The sequence below is a fragment of the Amblyraja radiata genome, chromosome 2 (assembly GCF_010909765.2).
Source record: "Amblyraja radiata isolate CabotCenter1 chromosome 2, sAmbRad1.1.pri, whole genome shotgun sequence".
Lineage (NCBI taxonomy): Eukaryota > Metazoa > Chordata > Chondrichthyes > Rajiformes > Rajidae > Amblyraja > Amblyraja radiata.
In genome coordinates, this window is record NC_045957.1 from 51,783,626 (window position 1) to 51,800,627 (window position 17,002).

General features: G+C 43.5%; 1 protein-coding gene across 1 annotated transcript; it reads left to right on the forward strand.

The window, feature by feature from the left end:
- Positions 1-709: 709 nt before the first annotated feature.
- On the forward strand, positions 710-16,723 carry LOC116985014 (interleukin-6-like). Its single transcript, XM_033039379.1, has 5 exons — positions 710-845; positions 13,158-13,345; positions 14,166-14,279; positions 15,320-15,460; positions 16,574-16,723. Exons 1-5 carry the CDS (start codon positions 710-712, stop codon positions 16,721-16,723), a joined length of 729 nt encoding a protein of 242 aa, XP_032895270.1.
- The last annotated feature ends 279 nt before the right edge of the window (positions 16,724-17,002 follow it).

Here is a 17,002-nt window from a genome sequence, read left to right on the forward strand (position 1 = left end):
CGTCACTTTCAGCCAAAATGTGGCGAGCTCTTGTTCCATTAAGTCACTCTTGAGCTGCGCATCTCCACGAATCCGATAAAATTCAACCATCGCAGTCGCATCAGTATCGCTGATGGCACCGTCTTCAACGGAAAAGGGTCGGATGAACCACTCATCACGAGAGCGATCGTCCAGTCCAGGGAAGTAACGTTCGATGGCTTCACTAATTGCCAGTAGGTGGGTTGAGATCTCCTCGTGGAAGTGGCATTCAGCATCTGGAGTAGCATCCAGGAGAGTTGTCATGTCAGGGAAGATAGTCGTGTCGCCCTCCTGGACTCTTCTCTGGTAAAGGTTCCTCTTGAATGCTGCCCTTTGCCATGAGCGTGTGTAGCATTGGGAGGTATCCTTGAAGTGACAGGTTCAAGGAATTCACCTCGGCGAAGAGTTCATCCGGCATCTTTCCATTAAACTGATGCTCCTTCTCAGTACACCCTCTCCAAGAACAGCGCTCTTCCTCTCGAAGTTGAATCACACGATTGAGAACTTTAGCACGCGAAAGCCAGCGCACCTCTGTGTGGAATATCAGATCAGTGAAATCGGCGCCCATTCCTTCATACATTATTTTGAAGATTTTTGAGTTTGTTGAGCTCCCTCGGATGTGGTTCACAATTTTCACCACATCTGAAAACACTTCTCGAAGACCAGGAGGGAGAGTCTTCATCGCTAAAGCATGGTGATGTATCATGCAGTGGGTGAAGGTGACATGGAGACATCCTTCACTAAGGCTTTGAAGCTGGATCTACAACCGACCATGGAAGGTGCCCCATCTGTACACACCCCGGCAAGGCGTTCCCAGCCAAGCTCATGTTTGATGAGGAAGGCTTGCAGCATTCTGAACACATCTTTGAGCAGCCCGTCCGAACTCTCACTGCCCTATGCGACCAACAGTCTGTAAAGTTAACACGCAGGATTCTTCAGGACCCCTCTCACATCCTGTTTCCTGAGTTTGAGTGGCTCCCCTCAGGACGCAGACTCCGCTGTCTGGGTTGCCGGACACAGAGGAGGAAGGCAACCTTCATCCCCAGGGCTGTCCAGCTTCTTAATGCTGATTATTGACTCATGCACATATGAAATGAAATAATAACCTTCTATATGCACTTTTTAATTGAAGCACTAAGGAAGCACTTTAAAAACTATTACTATGTGTTGAATGTTGATGTGCGGTGTGTGTTGTGTGATTGTGCAGTGTGTCTGTGAAATGCGTGTGTTGGTTGATTGTGCAGTATGCGTGCTGCTTATGTTGTTGATTGTGTCCCTTTTTTTTTTTTTTAAAGCTACTGTAATGCGCCCTTTTAAATTGCCCCTCGGGGACGAATAAAGTGCTTGAAATGAAATGAAATGAAATCTTCTCCCCGAGTGGTAGTAGCCAATGGCTCAGAGAACAGGTACTCCTCCTTCATGGCTTCTCCTTAGTAACGAACGTAGACTAGCAGTTGGGAACATGAGGCAACATCTGTTGACTCATCCAGTTGCAGTGAATACACTGGACTGCTCTTCACAGCGCTCACTACTTACAGCAGAATATCATTTCCAGTCCTACTCTAACATTGAGGTTGAAGGTGTCAAGAAGTTATTGCTCAACATCAATACCACAAAAGCAATTGGACCAGATCAGATACAGAATCAAGCCCTCAAGATCGCAGCCGAAGAACTGGCTCCAGTTTTGCAGTTCATTTTCCAACAATCGCTTGACTCAGGTGATGTTCCGCTGGATCGGAGGAAGGCTAACATCACTCCTCTCTTTTAGAAGGGTTCAACCACCAACCCAGCGAATTATCATCCTGTTTCATTAACAAGTACTTGCTGCAAATTGCTGGAGCATTTAATTGATAGTAATCTGAAGCGACACGTGAGCAAACATAACATTCTTGCTGACAACCAACATGCATTTAGGAGGCATAGATCATGTGAGTCTCAGCTTATCCTGACGACAAATGACCTGGCCAAGCACCTTGATAGTAACGTCATCACGGATTTAGTTGTGCTGGACTTTTCTAAAGCATTTGATGTCATCCCACATCAGAGACTGCTTCGGAAGCTTGACTTCTATGGTATTCATTCCAACACGAAACGATGGATTTCCAGTTTCCTGACAAAACGTCTTCAGCGTGTGTGTGTGAACAGAAAGAGCTCCAATTGGCATCCAGTGTTGAGTGGTACACCTCAGGGCACAGTACTTGGCCCACATCTATTTTTGCTTTACATGAATGACATCCATGAAAAAGTCGCAAGTACGACCAGACTATTCGCTGATGATTGTTTGCTGTACCGTCCAATTAAGTCAGCTGCTCTCCAAAAGGTTCTCGATACTATGGTGGAGTGGTCACAACAATGGGGCATGCAGTTCAACCCTTCCAAATGTGAAACCATGCGTGTCACCAGAAAGAGGAATCCAGGCGATACATCTTACAATATACTTGGTGCCACCCTTGAAGAATCCAAACAAACCAAGTATCTTGGCATCAAATTGCAGAATGATCTGCGTTGGAATGGTCAGACTCATCATGCAACGGTGAAAGCAACAGGTGTCCTAAACTTTCTGAGGCGCAACTTTCATCATTGTTCAACTTCTGTCAAGGAGAAGCTGTACTTCACCCTCGTTAGACCTCATTTGGACTACGCAGTTGCAGCATGGGACCCATACACAAATAAAAACATTTCTTCCATCGAACGTGTCCAAAGACAGGCAGCTCGATTTGTTACTAACACCTATGAGAGAAAAGCGAGTGTCACCAAACTTCTGGGGTGGAACCCTCTCCAAGACAGACGTGAAGCTCACCGTTTGACCTGTTTTTACAAAATGTTAAATGCTCAGCTCGACATAGATTACAAGACCTACACCAAACCCAAACCAATTAGGAGCAGACGAGGGCATTCGATCCAATTTGTGATCCCAGCTACAAAGACAGATGTGTACAGCAATTCGTTCTTCCCCCGCACAATTAAAGCATGGAATAATCTCCACCCTACTATAGTTACCCAACCAGATGCAACTAAATTTAAAGTAGCTCTTTCTTCCCAATAACCCTTTCTGGCTTAAGTCCTCCCTTCACCACCTCCAGTTTAAATTCCATTTGGAATATTTTGGAGGACCAAGAAACCAAGAACCAAGAATCATTTCTCATACCTGAGATTCGACTTTGGACTGTGCCATTCGAAAGGGAAATCTGCCTGAACTTGTTTGACTGCTGTTTCCCCAGCACCAACTTCGCTGCTTCGAGAAGGCATAGCTTGATAAGCTCTTCACTGATGCTGTGAGGTTTCTTAGTCTGTGCGATTCGATAAGCAATCCGGTATGAAGCCTCCAACGCTGCTTCATTTTGATGAGCTCAGTTACCCGTCAAATCAATGCGGGAACCCTTGAGTGCGGCTTCTTTTCGTTTGAAACAGTCCATGCCCTTCCCCACCAGGTTGCTGTGACAAGACTCCAAATGGATCTTCAGTTTGCTGGGCTTCATTTTCTCGTGGCTCAAAACCTTGGCACAGATAACATCGTTGCGGCTTGACCACGGATTTTTGAACAATGCTTGTGAAGCCGAACTTGAGAAATGCTTGACTATACGTGCGTGTCTTGGAAGACATGGTTCACAACACACACAGTTCATGTGTGCATACGCAGGGCCTCAGAGGAATTTTATCAGTGGGTACAAAGTTTCTTTCGGGCACCCTTCCCTTCTCCATTAGTCATCCTTATCCACTATGCTACGGTTTTATGCCATGAGCTGTAGCCTGTAAAGCAAAAGGGGGTATGGAAGATAGAGAGGGGTGGAATGGAGCGCTCTGTTGATTTTCTGCATTTGAGGCCTTATGCTCCTATATTCCCTTCATGGTGAATATAAATAAATATAAATAAAATAAAAGGATCAGAAAGCACATTTGTTTTGAACATCTTTGTTTATGCTACAATACGGACAAGGAGAAATAATTCACATTGAAACATCCTTTTATATTTCAATGCAGATCAGATCATCAGAAGGCATAATTATCAGTAAAAAGTAAAAGAAGGTAGATTAAAAGAAGGTAATGGCCAGTTCTCACGGTGCGACCTGAAGCAAGATGTCACCCGAGTGAAGTGGTCGTGGTCCAGCACGAGTTCCGCACGATAAAGTGTTCCCACGATAAAGAGTTCCCACGGTACTCGGCATTTCTGTTATTTGTGCGAGTGACTTGTCCGTCTCCCGATCTTTCCCGTTAATCTTGAATGAACATCGTGGACTGTAGTGTTGTTAATCACGTGGCACAAATGATGTTACTTTTTTTCACACACTATAGTGGGTTTTTTCACCCGAGCTCTTTAATGAGCTGAAGAATAATCTGTTTTTTTTTAGACAAATGTTGTTTGGTGTGATGCACCTTCTCTCAATATGTGCAAGAAGTCGTCTTTTTATTTTGTCAAATAGGAATAAAGACTGTGTCTCACATTGACCGTGATGATTGTCTTATTTTATTATCTACTGAGAGGTGAAACTTTCAGTCTGAAGAAGGCTCTCGACCCGAAACGCCACCCGTTCCTTCTCTCCAGAGATGCTGCCTGTCCCGCTGAGTTGCTCCAAGCAACTGGTGTCTATCTTCAAAGGACTGACCACCGGGCTGGATGTCGGGGCTGGCGTGTTGCGTTTCACAGACCGAACTGTCCAATTAATTGTAACAGATGGGCACTCCCTCTCAACCACATTCTCTTGCCTTCTCCCCATAATCTCCTGACAGCCGCACTAATCAGGAATGTATCTATCTCTGCCCCTATTCTTCACCCTTTTGACAATAGTTTTGTTTTATTGGAGACGCGGGAGACAGCGGATGCTGGAATACTGAGCAAAACACGAAGTGCTGGAGGAACTCGGTGCATTTGTGTTTAAGAAGGAACTGCAGATGCTGGAAAATCGAAGGTACACAATAATGCTGGAGAAACTCGGCGGGTGCAGCAGCATCTATGGAACGAAGGAAATAGGCAACGTTTCGGGCCGAAACGTTGCCTATTTCCTTCGTTCCATAGATGCTGCTGCACCCGCTGAGTTTCTCCAGCATTTGTGTGTGGGGGTGGGAGTTGGGGGGAGGGGGGGAGAGAGATAAGGCAGCCTGAAGAAAGGGTCGCATGTCCATTTCCCTCCGTAGATGCTGCCTGGCCCGGGGAGTTCCTCCAGTCTTAGAAACTGCTTTAGACAAAAAGAGACACAAACTGCTGGAGTAAAATAGCTCAGCAAGTGAGGTACCTGAACACTCAAAAATGAAAAAGAATGAAAATGTGATTATTTCACCTCCCTTCAACTATTTTGTGTTTCAGCATGAGAGGGATTATAACATTAGAGACATTCATCTTGTAGTGATGTGTTAATGAAGAATTGCAGACATCAATCTGATAGTAAAAAATATATTTATTTAACAATGAGGTAAAACAAGCACTGACAATCAAACTGCTCAGTTACTCACCGTTCGCAGGAGTTCCCACGGTACCCGCAAGAGTTATTACGGATATCGCACGGGCCACTGCGTTCATACAATGTTGCAACGCTCACCAAAATGTGCTCAAGGCACTCTTGGAGAAATTCAAAAATGTTTGAATTTTCTCCCGACCTTACCAAGTCACACGACTACCTGCCGTTAGCGCCACGGAGGTCCTCGGTGGTCCACGAATGCCGTACTGCTATCGCAGAAGGTTCCCACGATGTTAAATCTTGCTTCAGGTCGCACAGTGAGAAAGCCCTTTAAGGCTTTGTATTACTTTAGATCAAGAGCTTTCCTGGCCTTTTTTTGTGAAAAATTTCGAATCACAGCATGAAAATTTATTGTTCTGGCAATGTTTGATTCAATACTATTGATTCAATACGTTGACCGTGGGGCTGTGGTCTGCATAGCTTATAACCGCGGGCGTGGCGTGGACTTACTATCCGGAGCCTGGGATCGCCAGAGAAGAGCTCCAGCCACCGGCCTGCGGCCTATAACATCCTGAAGCTGCGATCTGCGGAGCTCCTAGCTGCGGGATCGCCGGAGAAGAGCTCCAACCGCCGGCCTGCGCTCTCCGGTAGGAAAGTGCAGAGTCGGAACCTCCAAGCCGCGGAGTGTGTTTGTCCATCCCGATGTCGGAGTTTGGATTATCCCGATGAGAGGGCTTTCGGGCCGTCAGTTGCGGCGACTACGTAGGGATTATGGCCCTGACCACGGGTGCACAAAGGAGGAGGACAGGCTGAACCTTGTTGCCTTCCACCACAGTGAAGAATGCTTTGGTGGGTGTTTATGTTAAATTTTATTGTGTATTGTGTGTTCTTTTTAAGTGTATCGCTGCTGGCAAATTCATTTCATTGCACCTTCGGGTGTTTGTGACGAATAAATTTGACTTTGACTTTGAATACTTAGCCTGGCCAAATCCCCAAGACGTTCCTGAGACATTGTAGACCTTAAATCATTCTTAATCAGCTTGAGTTTGCTAAATGACCTCTCTGCAGAAGCTGGAATTGTTAATAGTATTCTTAAGCTAACCCAAACATTTGGAAACAGGTCACCAAGTCTATACTTTGTTAACGAGTTCAACAGATCTAATGGTTTTAATGGCATTTTAAAAATTCACCCTCCCACTAACACACACACTCAGACACACTCACCCACACCCACACACACACACACACACACACACACACACACACACACACACACACACACACACACACACTCACACCCACTCACCCACACCCACCCACGCACACCCGCACCCACTCACCGACTCACACACACTCACACCCACTCACTCACACCCACTCACACACCCCCACCCACTCACCCACCCACACACATCCCCACCCACACACCCCCACCCACACCCACACACCCACACCCACTGACACACCCACACCCACCCACAGTTTTAATCTGCAATTTGAGAAGGAGAACGTTAAATCGGAAGTGTCAGTGATGCAGTTGAACAAAGGGGACCATGAAGGCATGAGAGGGGAGATGGCCAAGGTAGACTGGAAAGGGATCCTAGCAGGAATGACGGTGGGACAGCAATGGCAGGAATTTCTGGGCATAATCCGGAAGACGCAGGATCATTTCATTCCAAAAAGGAAGAAAGATTCTAAGGGGAGTAGGTGGCAACCGTGGCTGACAAGAGAAGTTAGGGATAGAATAAAACTAAAAGAAAAGATGTATAGCACAGCAAAGAGTAGCCGGAAGCCAGAGGATTGGGAAACTTTCATAGGACAACAGAAGGAAACAAAACGGGCAATACGGGCTGAAAAGATGAAGCATGAAGGAAGCTGGCCAGGAATATAAAGAAGGACAGTAAAAGCTTCTTTAGATATGTTAAGGGAAAAAGAGTAGCAAAGTCAAATGTGGGTCCCTTGAAGGCAGACACGGGTGAAATTATTATGGGCAACAAGGAAATGGCAGAAGAGTTGAACAGGTACTTCGGATCTGTCTTCACTAAGGAAGACACAAACAATCTCCCAGATGTACTGGAGGTCAGAGGATCTAAGGGGGTAGAGGGACTGAAAGAAATTTTCATTAGGCGAGAAATAGTATTGGGTAGGCTAATGGGACTGAAGGATGATAAATCCCCTGGGCCTGATGGTCTGCATCCCAGGGTCCTCAGGGAGGTGGCTCTAGAAATAGTGGACGCATTGGTGATCATTTTCCAATGTTCAATAGATTCAAGATCAGTCCCTGTGGATTGGAGGATAGCTAATGTTATCCCACCTTTCAAGAAAGGAGCGAGAGAGAAAACGGGGAATTACAGACCAGTTAGCCTGACTTCGGTGGTGGGAAAGATGCTGGAGTCAATTATTAAAGAGGTAATAATGGGCCACTTAGATAGCAGTAAAATGATTAGTCCAAGTCAACATGGATTTATGAAAGGGAAATCATGCTTGACTAATCCTCTGAAAGTTTTTGAAGATGGGACAAGTAAAATGGATGAAGAGGTGCCAGTGGATGTAGTGTATCTAGACTTTCAGAAAGCCTTTGATAAGGTCCCGCACAGGAGTCTGGTGACTAAAATTAGAGCACATGGTATTGGGGGTAGGGTGTTGACATGGATAGAAAGTTGGTTGGCAGACCGGAAGCAAACAGCAGGAGTGAACGGGTCCTTTTCAGAATGGCAGGCAGAGGCGAGTGGAGTGCCGCAAGGCTCGGTGTTGCAGCCGCAACTGTTTACCATATATTAATGATTTGGAAGAGGGAATTAGGAGCAACACTAGCAACTTTGTGGATGACACAAAGCTGGGTGGCAGTGTGAACTGTGAAGAGGATGTTAGGAGGTTGCAGGGTGACCTGGACAGGTTGAGTGAGTGGGCAGATGCGTGGCAGATGCAGTATAATATAGATAAATGTGAGGTTATCCACTTTGGCAGCAAAAACAAGGGGGCAGATTATTATCTCATTGGGGTTAGGTTAGGTAAGGGGGAGGTGCAGCGAGACCTGGGCGTCCTTGTACACCGGTCACTGAAAGTTGGCTTGCAGGTACAGCAGGCAGTGAAGAAAGCTAATGGAATGTTGGCCTTCATAACAAGAGGATTTCAGTATAGGAGTAGAGAGGTTCTTCTGCAGTTGTATAGGGCTCTGGTGAGACCACATCTGGACTATTGTGTATAGTTTTGGTCTCCTAATTTGAGGAAGGACATCCTTGTGATTGAGGCAGTGCAGCGTAGGTTCACGAGATTGATCCCTGGGATGGCGGGACGTCATATGAGGAAAGATTGAAAAGACTAGGCTTGTATTCACTGGAGTTTAGAAGGTTAATAATAATAATAATGGATGGGATTTATATAGCGCCTTTCTAATACTCAAGGCGCCTAAGGATGAGGGGGATCTTATAGAAACATATAAAATTATAAAAGGACTGGAAGGGCCTTATTTTCTATGTTTCTATGTTTCTATGACTGGACAAGCTAGATGCAGAAAAAATGTTCCCAATGTTGGGCGAGTCCAGAACCAGGGGCCACACTTAGAATAAAGGGGAGGTCATTTAAGACTGAGGTGAGCAAAAACATTTTCACCCAGAGAGTTGTGAATTTATGGAATTCCCTGCCACAGAGCAGTGGAGGCCAAGTGACTGGATGGATTTAAGAGAGAGTTAGATAGAGCTCTAGGGGATAGTGGAGTCAATGGATATGGGGAGAAGGCAGGCACGGGTTATTGATAGGGGACGATCAGCCATGATCACAATGAATGGCAGTGCTGGCTCGAAGGGGCGTATGGCCTCCTCCTGCATCTTTTTTCTATTTTCTATGTTTCTATGTCTCTACACCCAGGGCCCAGACACTGAAACAGCCGCGGCTACCGATTCTCACCGCCTCCCTGGGCGGGGCCACCTGTCGCCAACCTTCACTGTCTTCAGAAAGCCACCGATGCTGCTGCCCGTATCTCTACTCCAGCTCCCACAGGCCACCACCAGCGACTCCGTCGACCCTCGCCTCTCCACCGGCCACCAGCGGGCCAGAGCCGTCACCTCGCCAGAGTTCCCCGCGCAGCACCAGGCCCACAACCTCCACCATGCAGACAGCACGTGGTCCGACTCTGCTGGGTCCTCGTGCTCGTGCTCGTGCTCGTACTCGTGCTCGTACTCGTGCTCGTACTCGTGCTCCCTTACAGGGAAGGCCCATCAGTAGTGATGACTCTGCTGGGTCCTAGTGCCCCCCCCCCCCCTTCCCTCCCTCTTACAGGGAAGGCCCATCAGTAGTGATGACTCTGCTGGGTCCTAGTGCCCCCCTCCTCCCCCCTCCTATAGGGAAGATCCATCAGTAGTGATGGGTCTTCCGCTTCCCCCTCTTTTAATCAGGTTACCCCACCACACACCGGCCAGTTAAAATTCCCCGCTTTATTATGGATCACAATTTCTACGAATTACGATATATAAAACTCTGGAGCCTCACACAAAATGTGAATGCTAGTCTTCACAAAATATATGCAAACGTTTTCTGAGGTTTCAGGAAAATCACGGCCCCCCTCCTTCGGCTCCTGGGCCCCCTTTTGGACTCCGGCCCGGGTACGATTTGCCCCCCTGCACCCCCCTCTCATAGCCCTGTGTATACGTACGCGCATACGCAAACAAAATACTGTGTGTGGCATGTACCTTTGTTAGGTTCCTAAAAATGGGCTCTACAAATTGATGTTATTTACAACCCCTTCATGACCCCCGGAAAACCCCCCAAACGACCCCCAGGTTAAGAACCACTGGTTTAACGTATCTTCCAAAGAACAAACACCTTTAATAGTGCACTGGGATGTTAAACAAAGGTTGGCTTTGAGCCTACAACCTATCCAGTGTCGGTTGCGATCGGGGAGCTGCCCAGCCTGCAACTCGAAAGGCAGTGATGGCAGTAACTGCCGGTCGACAGGTTGCTTATTGCAGCCAACAAAAAGGCTATACGTAAAGTTAAAGAAAAGCAAAGGAATCTGTTCATTCCTCCAATTAAATAATCAGATATGATCTGGCATTTAAAAAAAAAGATTGATTGACAAATGTCGCACAATCCAGCTCATTCTTGGACCCCCCCACCCCCCCCCCCCCCCCCCCCCCCCCGGCAATTCATGGCGTTTGTTCAACATGAACAAACTGCAGCTCCCAAAACTACCATTTTATATGAGCAAAAACGCTTCTTACTGATGTTAATGTGCTAGTGCAAACGAATGGTTGATTCTCTAAAGGAATTGTGCTTTAATCACTGCAAACACTGGTGTTTTTTTAATGTAATATTTTATCTCTGCCTTTGCTAAATGTTCCATAGTTCCTTAATTCACTTTCGTTGGTCTGATTACGTAGTGATACTACAAAAGCGTCATGAAATTCCGGTGTTCTATTTATTCCGTTTCATTGCATTACCAAAGATCCCACAGCTGTTAATGCAAATAATTTTTGTGCTTACACAATTAGCATTTATCTAAATATAGCAAACGGGATGTTGTGATATATATGGATTACAAATATTTTCTGGGTTGTGCCAATTTTGTGCCATCAGCCAATTTCCTGGGGCTAAAATAAGATATTGATTAATTATCAATGTCAATTATTATTTCATTACAATTTCGACAAAATTCCACCTTAGGGGGAAAGGTCTATGTTCAACCAAAACATATCTTCTGTATTTCAGAACAATGCATTCGGTTTATTAGTACCTGCAATTTTTAATGTTTCTTACATAACCCTTCGTTTGGCTGTACTTCGCTATAACAATTGTGCAATGTTAACAATCTACCTTCAACCACGACAATCATTGGAAACATTCAGTCAAAAATCAGTGCATCAGGTTTCAAGCTCTCCTTCGAATTTGAATGGTCAATGCTTCATGGAGCAGTGTAGTATTATTCGTTTGTCTTTTTATGAAGGCTTCATTGGTCAATTGGGTAGATATAAAATAAACCGTGGAGCACTTTTCAAAATCAAGCTTTTATTTTTTTTAAATGTGACATTTTAATTGAGAATCGTTAAAAAGATCAAAACATTTTAGTTCCACGTGCACTTTGAATTAATTTATCTTTCTATGGGATCTGAAAATACCTTATTAAAATCAGTCCTTTAAAACAGATTTGTAGACCAGTTTCCCCCACCGACGTTTAAATTACAGACTCGACGTGCTTGCAGAGATGATCACTTAGTAGTATTAACGTGGATCCTATGTATTTTATCATTCTGCGTCCATTGGATTGTTTGATTGTAGCACCTTGCCCTGAAAAGTTATTTCAAGACTATGCAATTGAATACTGTTGCTGGAAATAGGCTAATTCGCTGTTTCAGGTTCGGTAGAGTTGGTGTACGCTGCACAGCCCTTATTGCACAGGTGCACGAGATCCATCTCTCTGAAATTCTGATATAAATTAGGGATGTTATCAGCCCCGATAAAAGATCTTTCTTCTGTGATAGAAAGAAAGGAGAAATGAGAAAATAGAAAGAAGAGTTGAGAAATTAATTTATAATCTCCTTGTTTCTTTCGCCCATGAGCCCATGGCGGCTTCTCGCTGCAATTTCATAACTTACGCATTTTGAAGGGAGTCAGATGTGTTTAATTGTCGTACAAGGGAACAGGAAAAAATCTTCCTTGCAGCAGCAGTACAGGCCAGTAAACGCAATACGTATAGATGTATAATAAACAAAATAACAAGAAGTGCATAACCATGATACTAATGCAACAAAACCCCGAAGTATTTAGTGCAACCATGGAAGTTTATAGTTGAGGTCGGTGCTGAGTAATGTTCAAACGTCTTATGGTTGTTGGGAAGAAACTATTCTTGAGCCTAGTGGGCACTGCTTTCAGACTGCTTTACTTTTTCCCGAAAGTAGGATTGAAATGAGAGCATGGCCAAGATGGTGTGGTCTTTGATGATGCTGGCTATCTATTTGAGGCAGCGCTTCTTTTAGATCCCTTCGACGAGGAGGAAATCAGTACATGTGATAGACCTGATAATGTATATCATTCTCTGTACTTCCTTCGTCCCTGGGTGTTCTAGTTGGCGAAGCGGACCGCCACGCAACTTCCCAATACGCTCTCTACCATTCACCTGTAGAATTTCTTGTAACCCATTATAGTTTAATGTATAGCGAAAATATGTATAATTGCTAGTTTACTGCAATATATTCCTGTTCAAAATGTTGCAAGATCAACTATTGAATTAACATTAAGAAGCTATCTTATATTTGTTGGCACTTCAGGCAAAACAGAGTGCTAGAGGAACTCAGCGGGCTATCTAGGTCAGCTTTGCGGTTTGTCTCAATCTGTAGTTACTGGTGTCTTCGTTATTTTGCAATCTTTATTTTTTAAATCAAGTAAGTATCTCCTCCCCCCCCCCCCCCCCCCCCCCCCCCCCCCCTCCGATGTTGGGGATTCCTCGTGCTAATGAGGAACTTGAACACTTTGCCTGGATTACAAAACTCTGTCTTGGGGATTTCGTTGGGGAATCCAATGAAGTATGCTCGCCAATAAATAAATGTCCAGAGGCCGTGATGGCAACAAACTCTCAGCGTTCCAACACCAGACAAGTCGTTGCCGGACCCTGCGATCTTGACTGACCATGCCTTCCCCGCACTGTTAGTACACACTCTGATCTCTGTCCCTCTGATCTCTGCCTTCCGCTTCTGGTTCTTGACTCAGTGGAAATCTGCTCCTAACAACCCCTTCATTCTCTTTCTCTTCCAGACCTGACTGTTCTTGCGCTGATGTACCTGACAGCCGCACTGATGCCCCAGGTATCCGCCAACCCTCTTCCCGAATCTTCGGGGGATTTTGAGGACCTGTCGGAAACGAACCAAGATTTGGGAGATTTTAGTCTTGAGCCCCTCGCCTTTCACGTCTGGAATCTTGCCGTGGAACTGCGTGACCGCCAGGTGAGTTGCTTCAAATACAAAATGTTGGGAGTAACTCAATGGGTCGGGCACCATTTGAGGAGGGAATGGATAAGCGACGTTTGAATGTTCCCGTAAACAATGTATTGGAAATGCAAACTAAAACATGCAGATGTTCAACATCTGAAATTTAAAAAGAATATAATGGAAGTGCCCAGCAGGTCAGGCTCCGTCTGAGGACAGAGAAACAAACGCTTATACCGTTTCACCATGATGGTCATTCATCACAACCAGGTGGTTCAAAAAGATGGATTATCTGTAATTAATGAATTCCTGAGAGTTTTAATATGTAATGTTGCAAGATTACATGTTGTCCCTGGACTTTATGGTTGGCCAAGTGTAGAAAGCCAAAGATATAGATATTGCAATCGGAGACGGACAATTATGCGGCCGATTAGAGTGGCGGACAGTCGTATAATATTGATAAAGAACAGCTTTTTCCAAAATACCATTACCCTGCTGAACTCACAGGCCCGACGCTAGCTATCTTTTATATTCTTTTATTGCCTATGTACTAGTTTAATTCATCCACATTATACATATTGTTTTAACCAGTATTTTTACTACCTTGCACTCTGATTAGATGCTAAATTGTATTTCGTTGTACCTGTACTCATATTTGTGCAATGACAATAAAGTTGAATCTAATCTAATCTAATCTAATAACCTCTGGCGGAGAAAGAGATTGCCATTTCGTTAATTAGCTTCAGGAATGAGACAATTCTTTTCTCTTGGACTTTAATTGTGCTTATTGTAGTGGCTGTATTATAATCGTCAATGTCTTGTGTGTGTTCTTTTCCAGATGTGTGACTTTTTCTACGTGTGTAATGGAAGTATAAATTCGCTGAACATACACAACATGCAGCTCCCACAACTTGTGGCGGGAGACCGATGTTACATGCGGGGCTTCCATAAGGTGAGATATTGTCATTTGGTTTCTAGAACCCCTTATTTTTATGATTTGGCACAACCAACTTTACTATTTTTCTCCCTATATATTTTCCATCGCATCTCACAACAACAAAACCACATTACCAAAGTGATATGCCTTTGCCTACAATTATATACGGATATATCAGCAGCGATATGATCAACAAAAGAAGCAGAATTAACTTTCATTATTTGGATTAGTGAAGAAAATAAAAAGGGAAAATGCTCAAAGTACTCAGTGTGTGACGCAACATCAACGGAGAGAAAATTAGCTAATAAATTCATGACATAGGAGCAGAATTAGGCCATTCGGCCAAACAAGACTGCTCCACCATTCGATCATGGCTGATCAATTTTTCCCTCTCAATCTCAATCTCAATGTCCCGCCTTCTCACCATAACTTTTGACATCCTTACCAATCAAAAACCTACCAATCTCCACTATAACAATACCCAATGACTTGGCCTTCACTGTGGCAATGAATTCCACAGATTCACCATCCTCTGGCTAAATAAATTCCTCCTAATCTCCATTATTTTATTCTGAGGCTGTGCCCTCTGGTCCTAGACTCTCCCACTACTGTAAACATCCTCACCACATTCACTCTATCCAGGTCTTTCATTATTCAGTAGGTTTTAATGAGATCCCCCACAATCTTTCCAGACTCCAGCGGGTATGGACCCAGAGTATCCATACCATGGACCCAGAGTATGGACCCAGAGTATATTGGCTATATTTAAGAGGGAGTTAGATGTGGCCCTTGTGGATAAGGGGATTAGAGGGTATGGAGAGAAGGCAGGTACGGGATACTGAGTTGGATGATCAGCCATGATCATATTGAATGGCGGTGCAGGCTCGAAGGGCCGAATGGCCTACTCCTGCACCTAATTTCTATGTAAATGCTCCTTATACATTAACCTAATCATCCCCAGGATCATTGTGTTGATGATGCTTTTGATGTTGAAGATACATGCATCTGTATTAATGCTCAATAACTAAGTTCAACATTTTGACTTTATTATGTAGAAAACATGTCTGGCAACGATTTTCAAGAGCCTTCAGGAGTATGAAAGCTACATACATTTTGTGAAGCAAGATATGAAAGATGAAAAACGCCAAGTAGACACACTGCTTGTCAGCATGAACAATTTGGCATATTTACTCCAGGTGAGGGCTATTTAGAATTCATTGTACAAAGTGTTTCCTCAGCTAACATTCACATGAACTGTAACTCCAAAAGCAGAACCAGCGAACAAGAATAAAATAAACTGTCAGTCATCCTGTTTGAAATAACCTTTTTAGAAATATATACTCAAATTAAGATTGTGACTCAAGAATTACTTTGGAGGCTGAAAATATGTTAATACAAAGCATTCCTCAGCCTTGTAAAGCTTTCAAGGTTTTGATTTTGTCAAATAACCTTTGTCAAATTACTTTATATTAAAATGGAAAACAGAACAAACTGGGGTGAATTCAGCAGTTAGCATTCAACAGAAGTTATGTCTGTAAAACTGTAGATCTGCTGTGCCCAAAATTTGCATTTGTCTAAATGTATAAAAAACCAAATATTTCTGGATCCAAGCTGTGCTCCCTGTAAACACCATTCCCTTTCAGGACTTCCCTCATTTTATTTATGTCTCTGAAAAGTATACATCCATTAATCGGAGAAGTTTGCTTACCCAATTTAATTCTCAATTTCAATTCCACTGGCTATCAGCAAGCAATAACATTTAAAAAACTATCTACAGATAACACGTTTTCAGTTAACCATGTTTATGGTTTGATTCATGCCCTAACAATAATTTCAAATTTTGATTTGAATTACTTGATAATTGGTAAGATTTATACTTTTTTCCAAAAATTTAATCACAGCCACGATGGGCAGAAAGTCAATTGGTGTAGGAGATATTACGCTGTTATTTATAATCAACTGTTTGAACGCTGTCCTTGATTATACTCTTGGAATGAGCATTCTTCCCAATCCAATGATAGTTAATTAAGACAATAATTCAACAATTATTTCCCTCGGAACCTGTTACAGGTACTCAAGGAGGTTCTTTAATAGGGTTAGCAAACCGAGAAAATAATGTTATATTAAAGTTAACTGCGTGATAAGAATCAGAATTGGACCACGTGGTTTCCATCAGATCTCTGGTTCTCATAGTAATGTTGGAGAATGTTCAAAGTAAAAGGATGACAGTATTATGTTTTCTTTTTACTGCATTTCTAGACTACATTAAAATTGTATTACTGAATGGTATACTGTTTTCTATTTTCTAGATGAAGTTTCATTACCAGCATAAGGAAGCTTTCATTCCAGACATGCCCCCCCAGAATGCATGGAACAAACAAGTGAAAATTCATGTAATTCTTAGAAACTTTGTTCAGTTTATGGAGAAGGCTATTCGTGCCATTCGATTCATGAAATGAACCCCCCCCCCCCTCCCCCCGTGATCACTTTTAAGAACGATTGCAACAATGTCTGCAGGTTCTAGTTTACATAAGTTCTTGTATGTGATTTGGTTTTATAAAAGCAACGTGGTTCTATATTCAGAACGAGCTATGTTCCTTCTAGTTCCGTTTTGTGAAACAGAAAATTGTTAAATTATAGTTTAATGTATAATCCATTTATTTGTCTATTTATCTATTTATTTATTTATTTATGGCGACCATGAATTTAAAGTCGCTGAGTCAAAATTCCATTTTGCA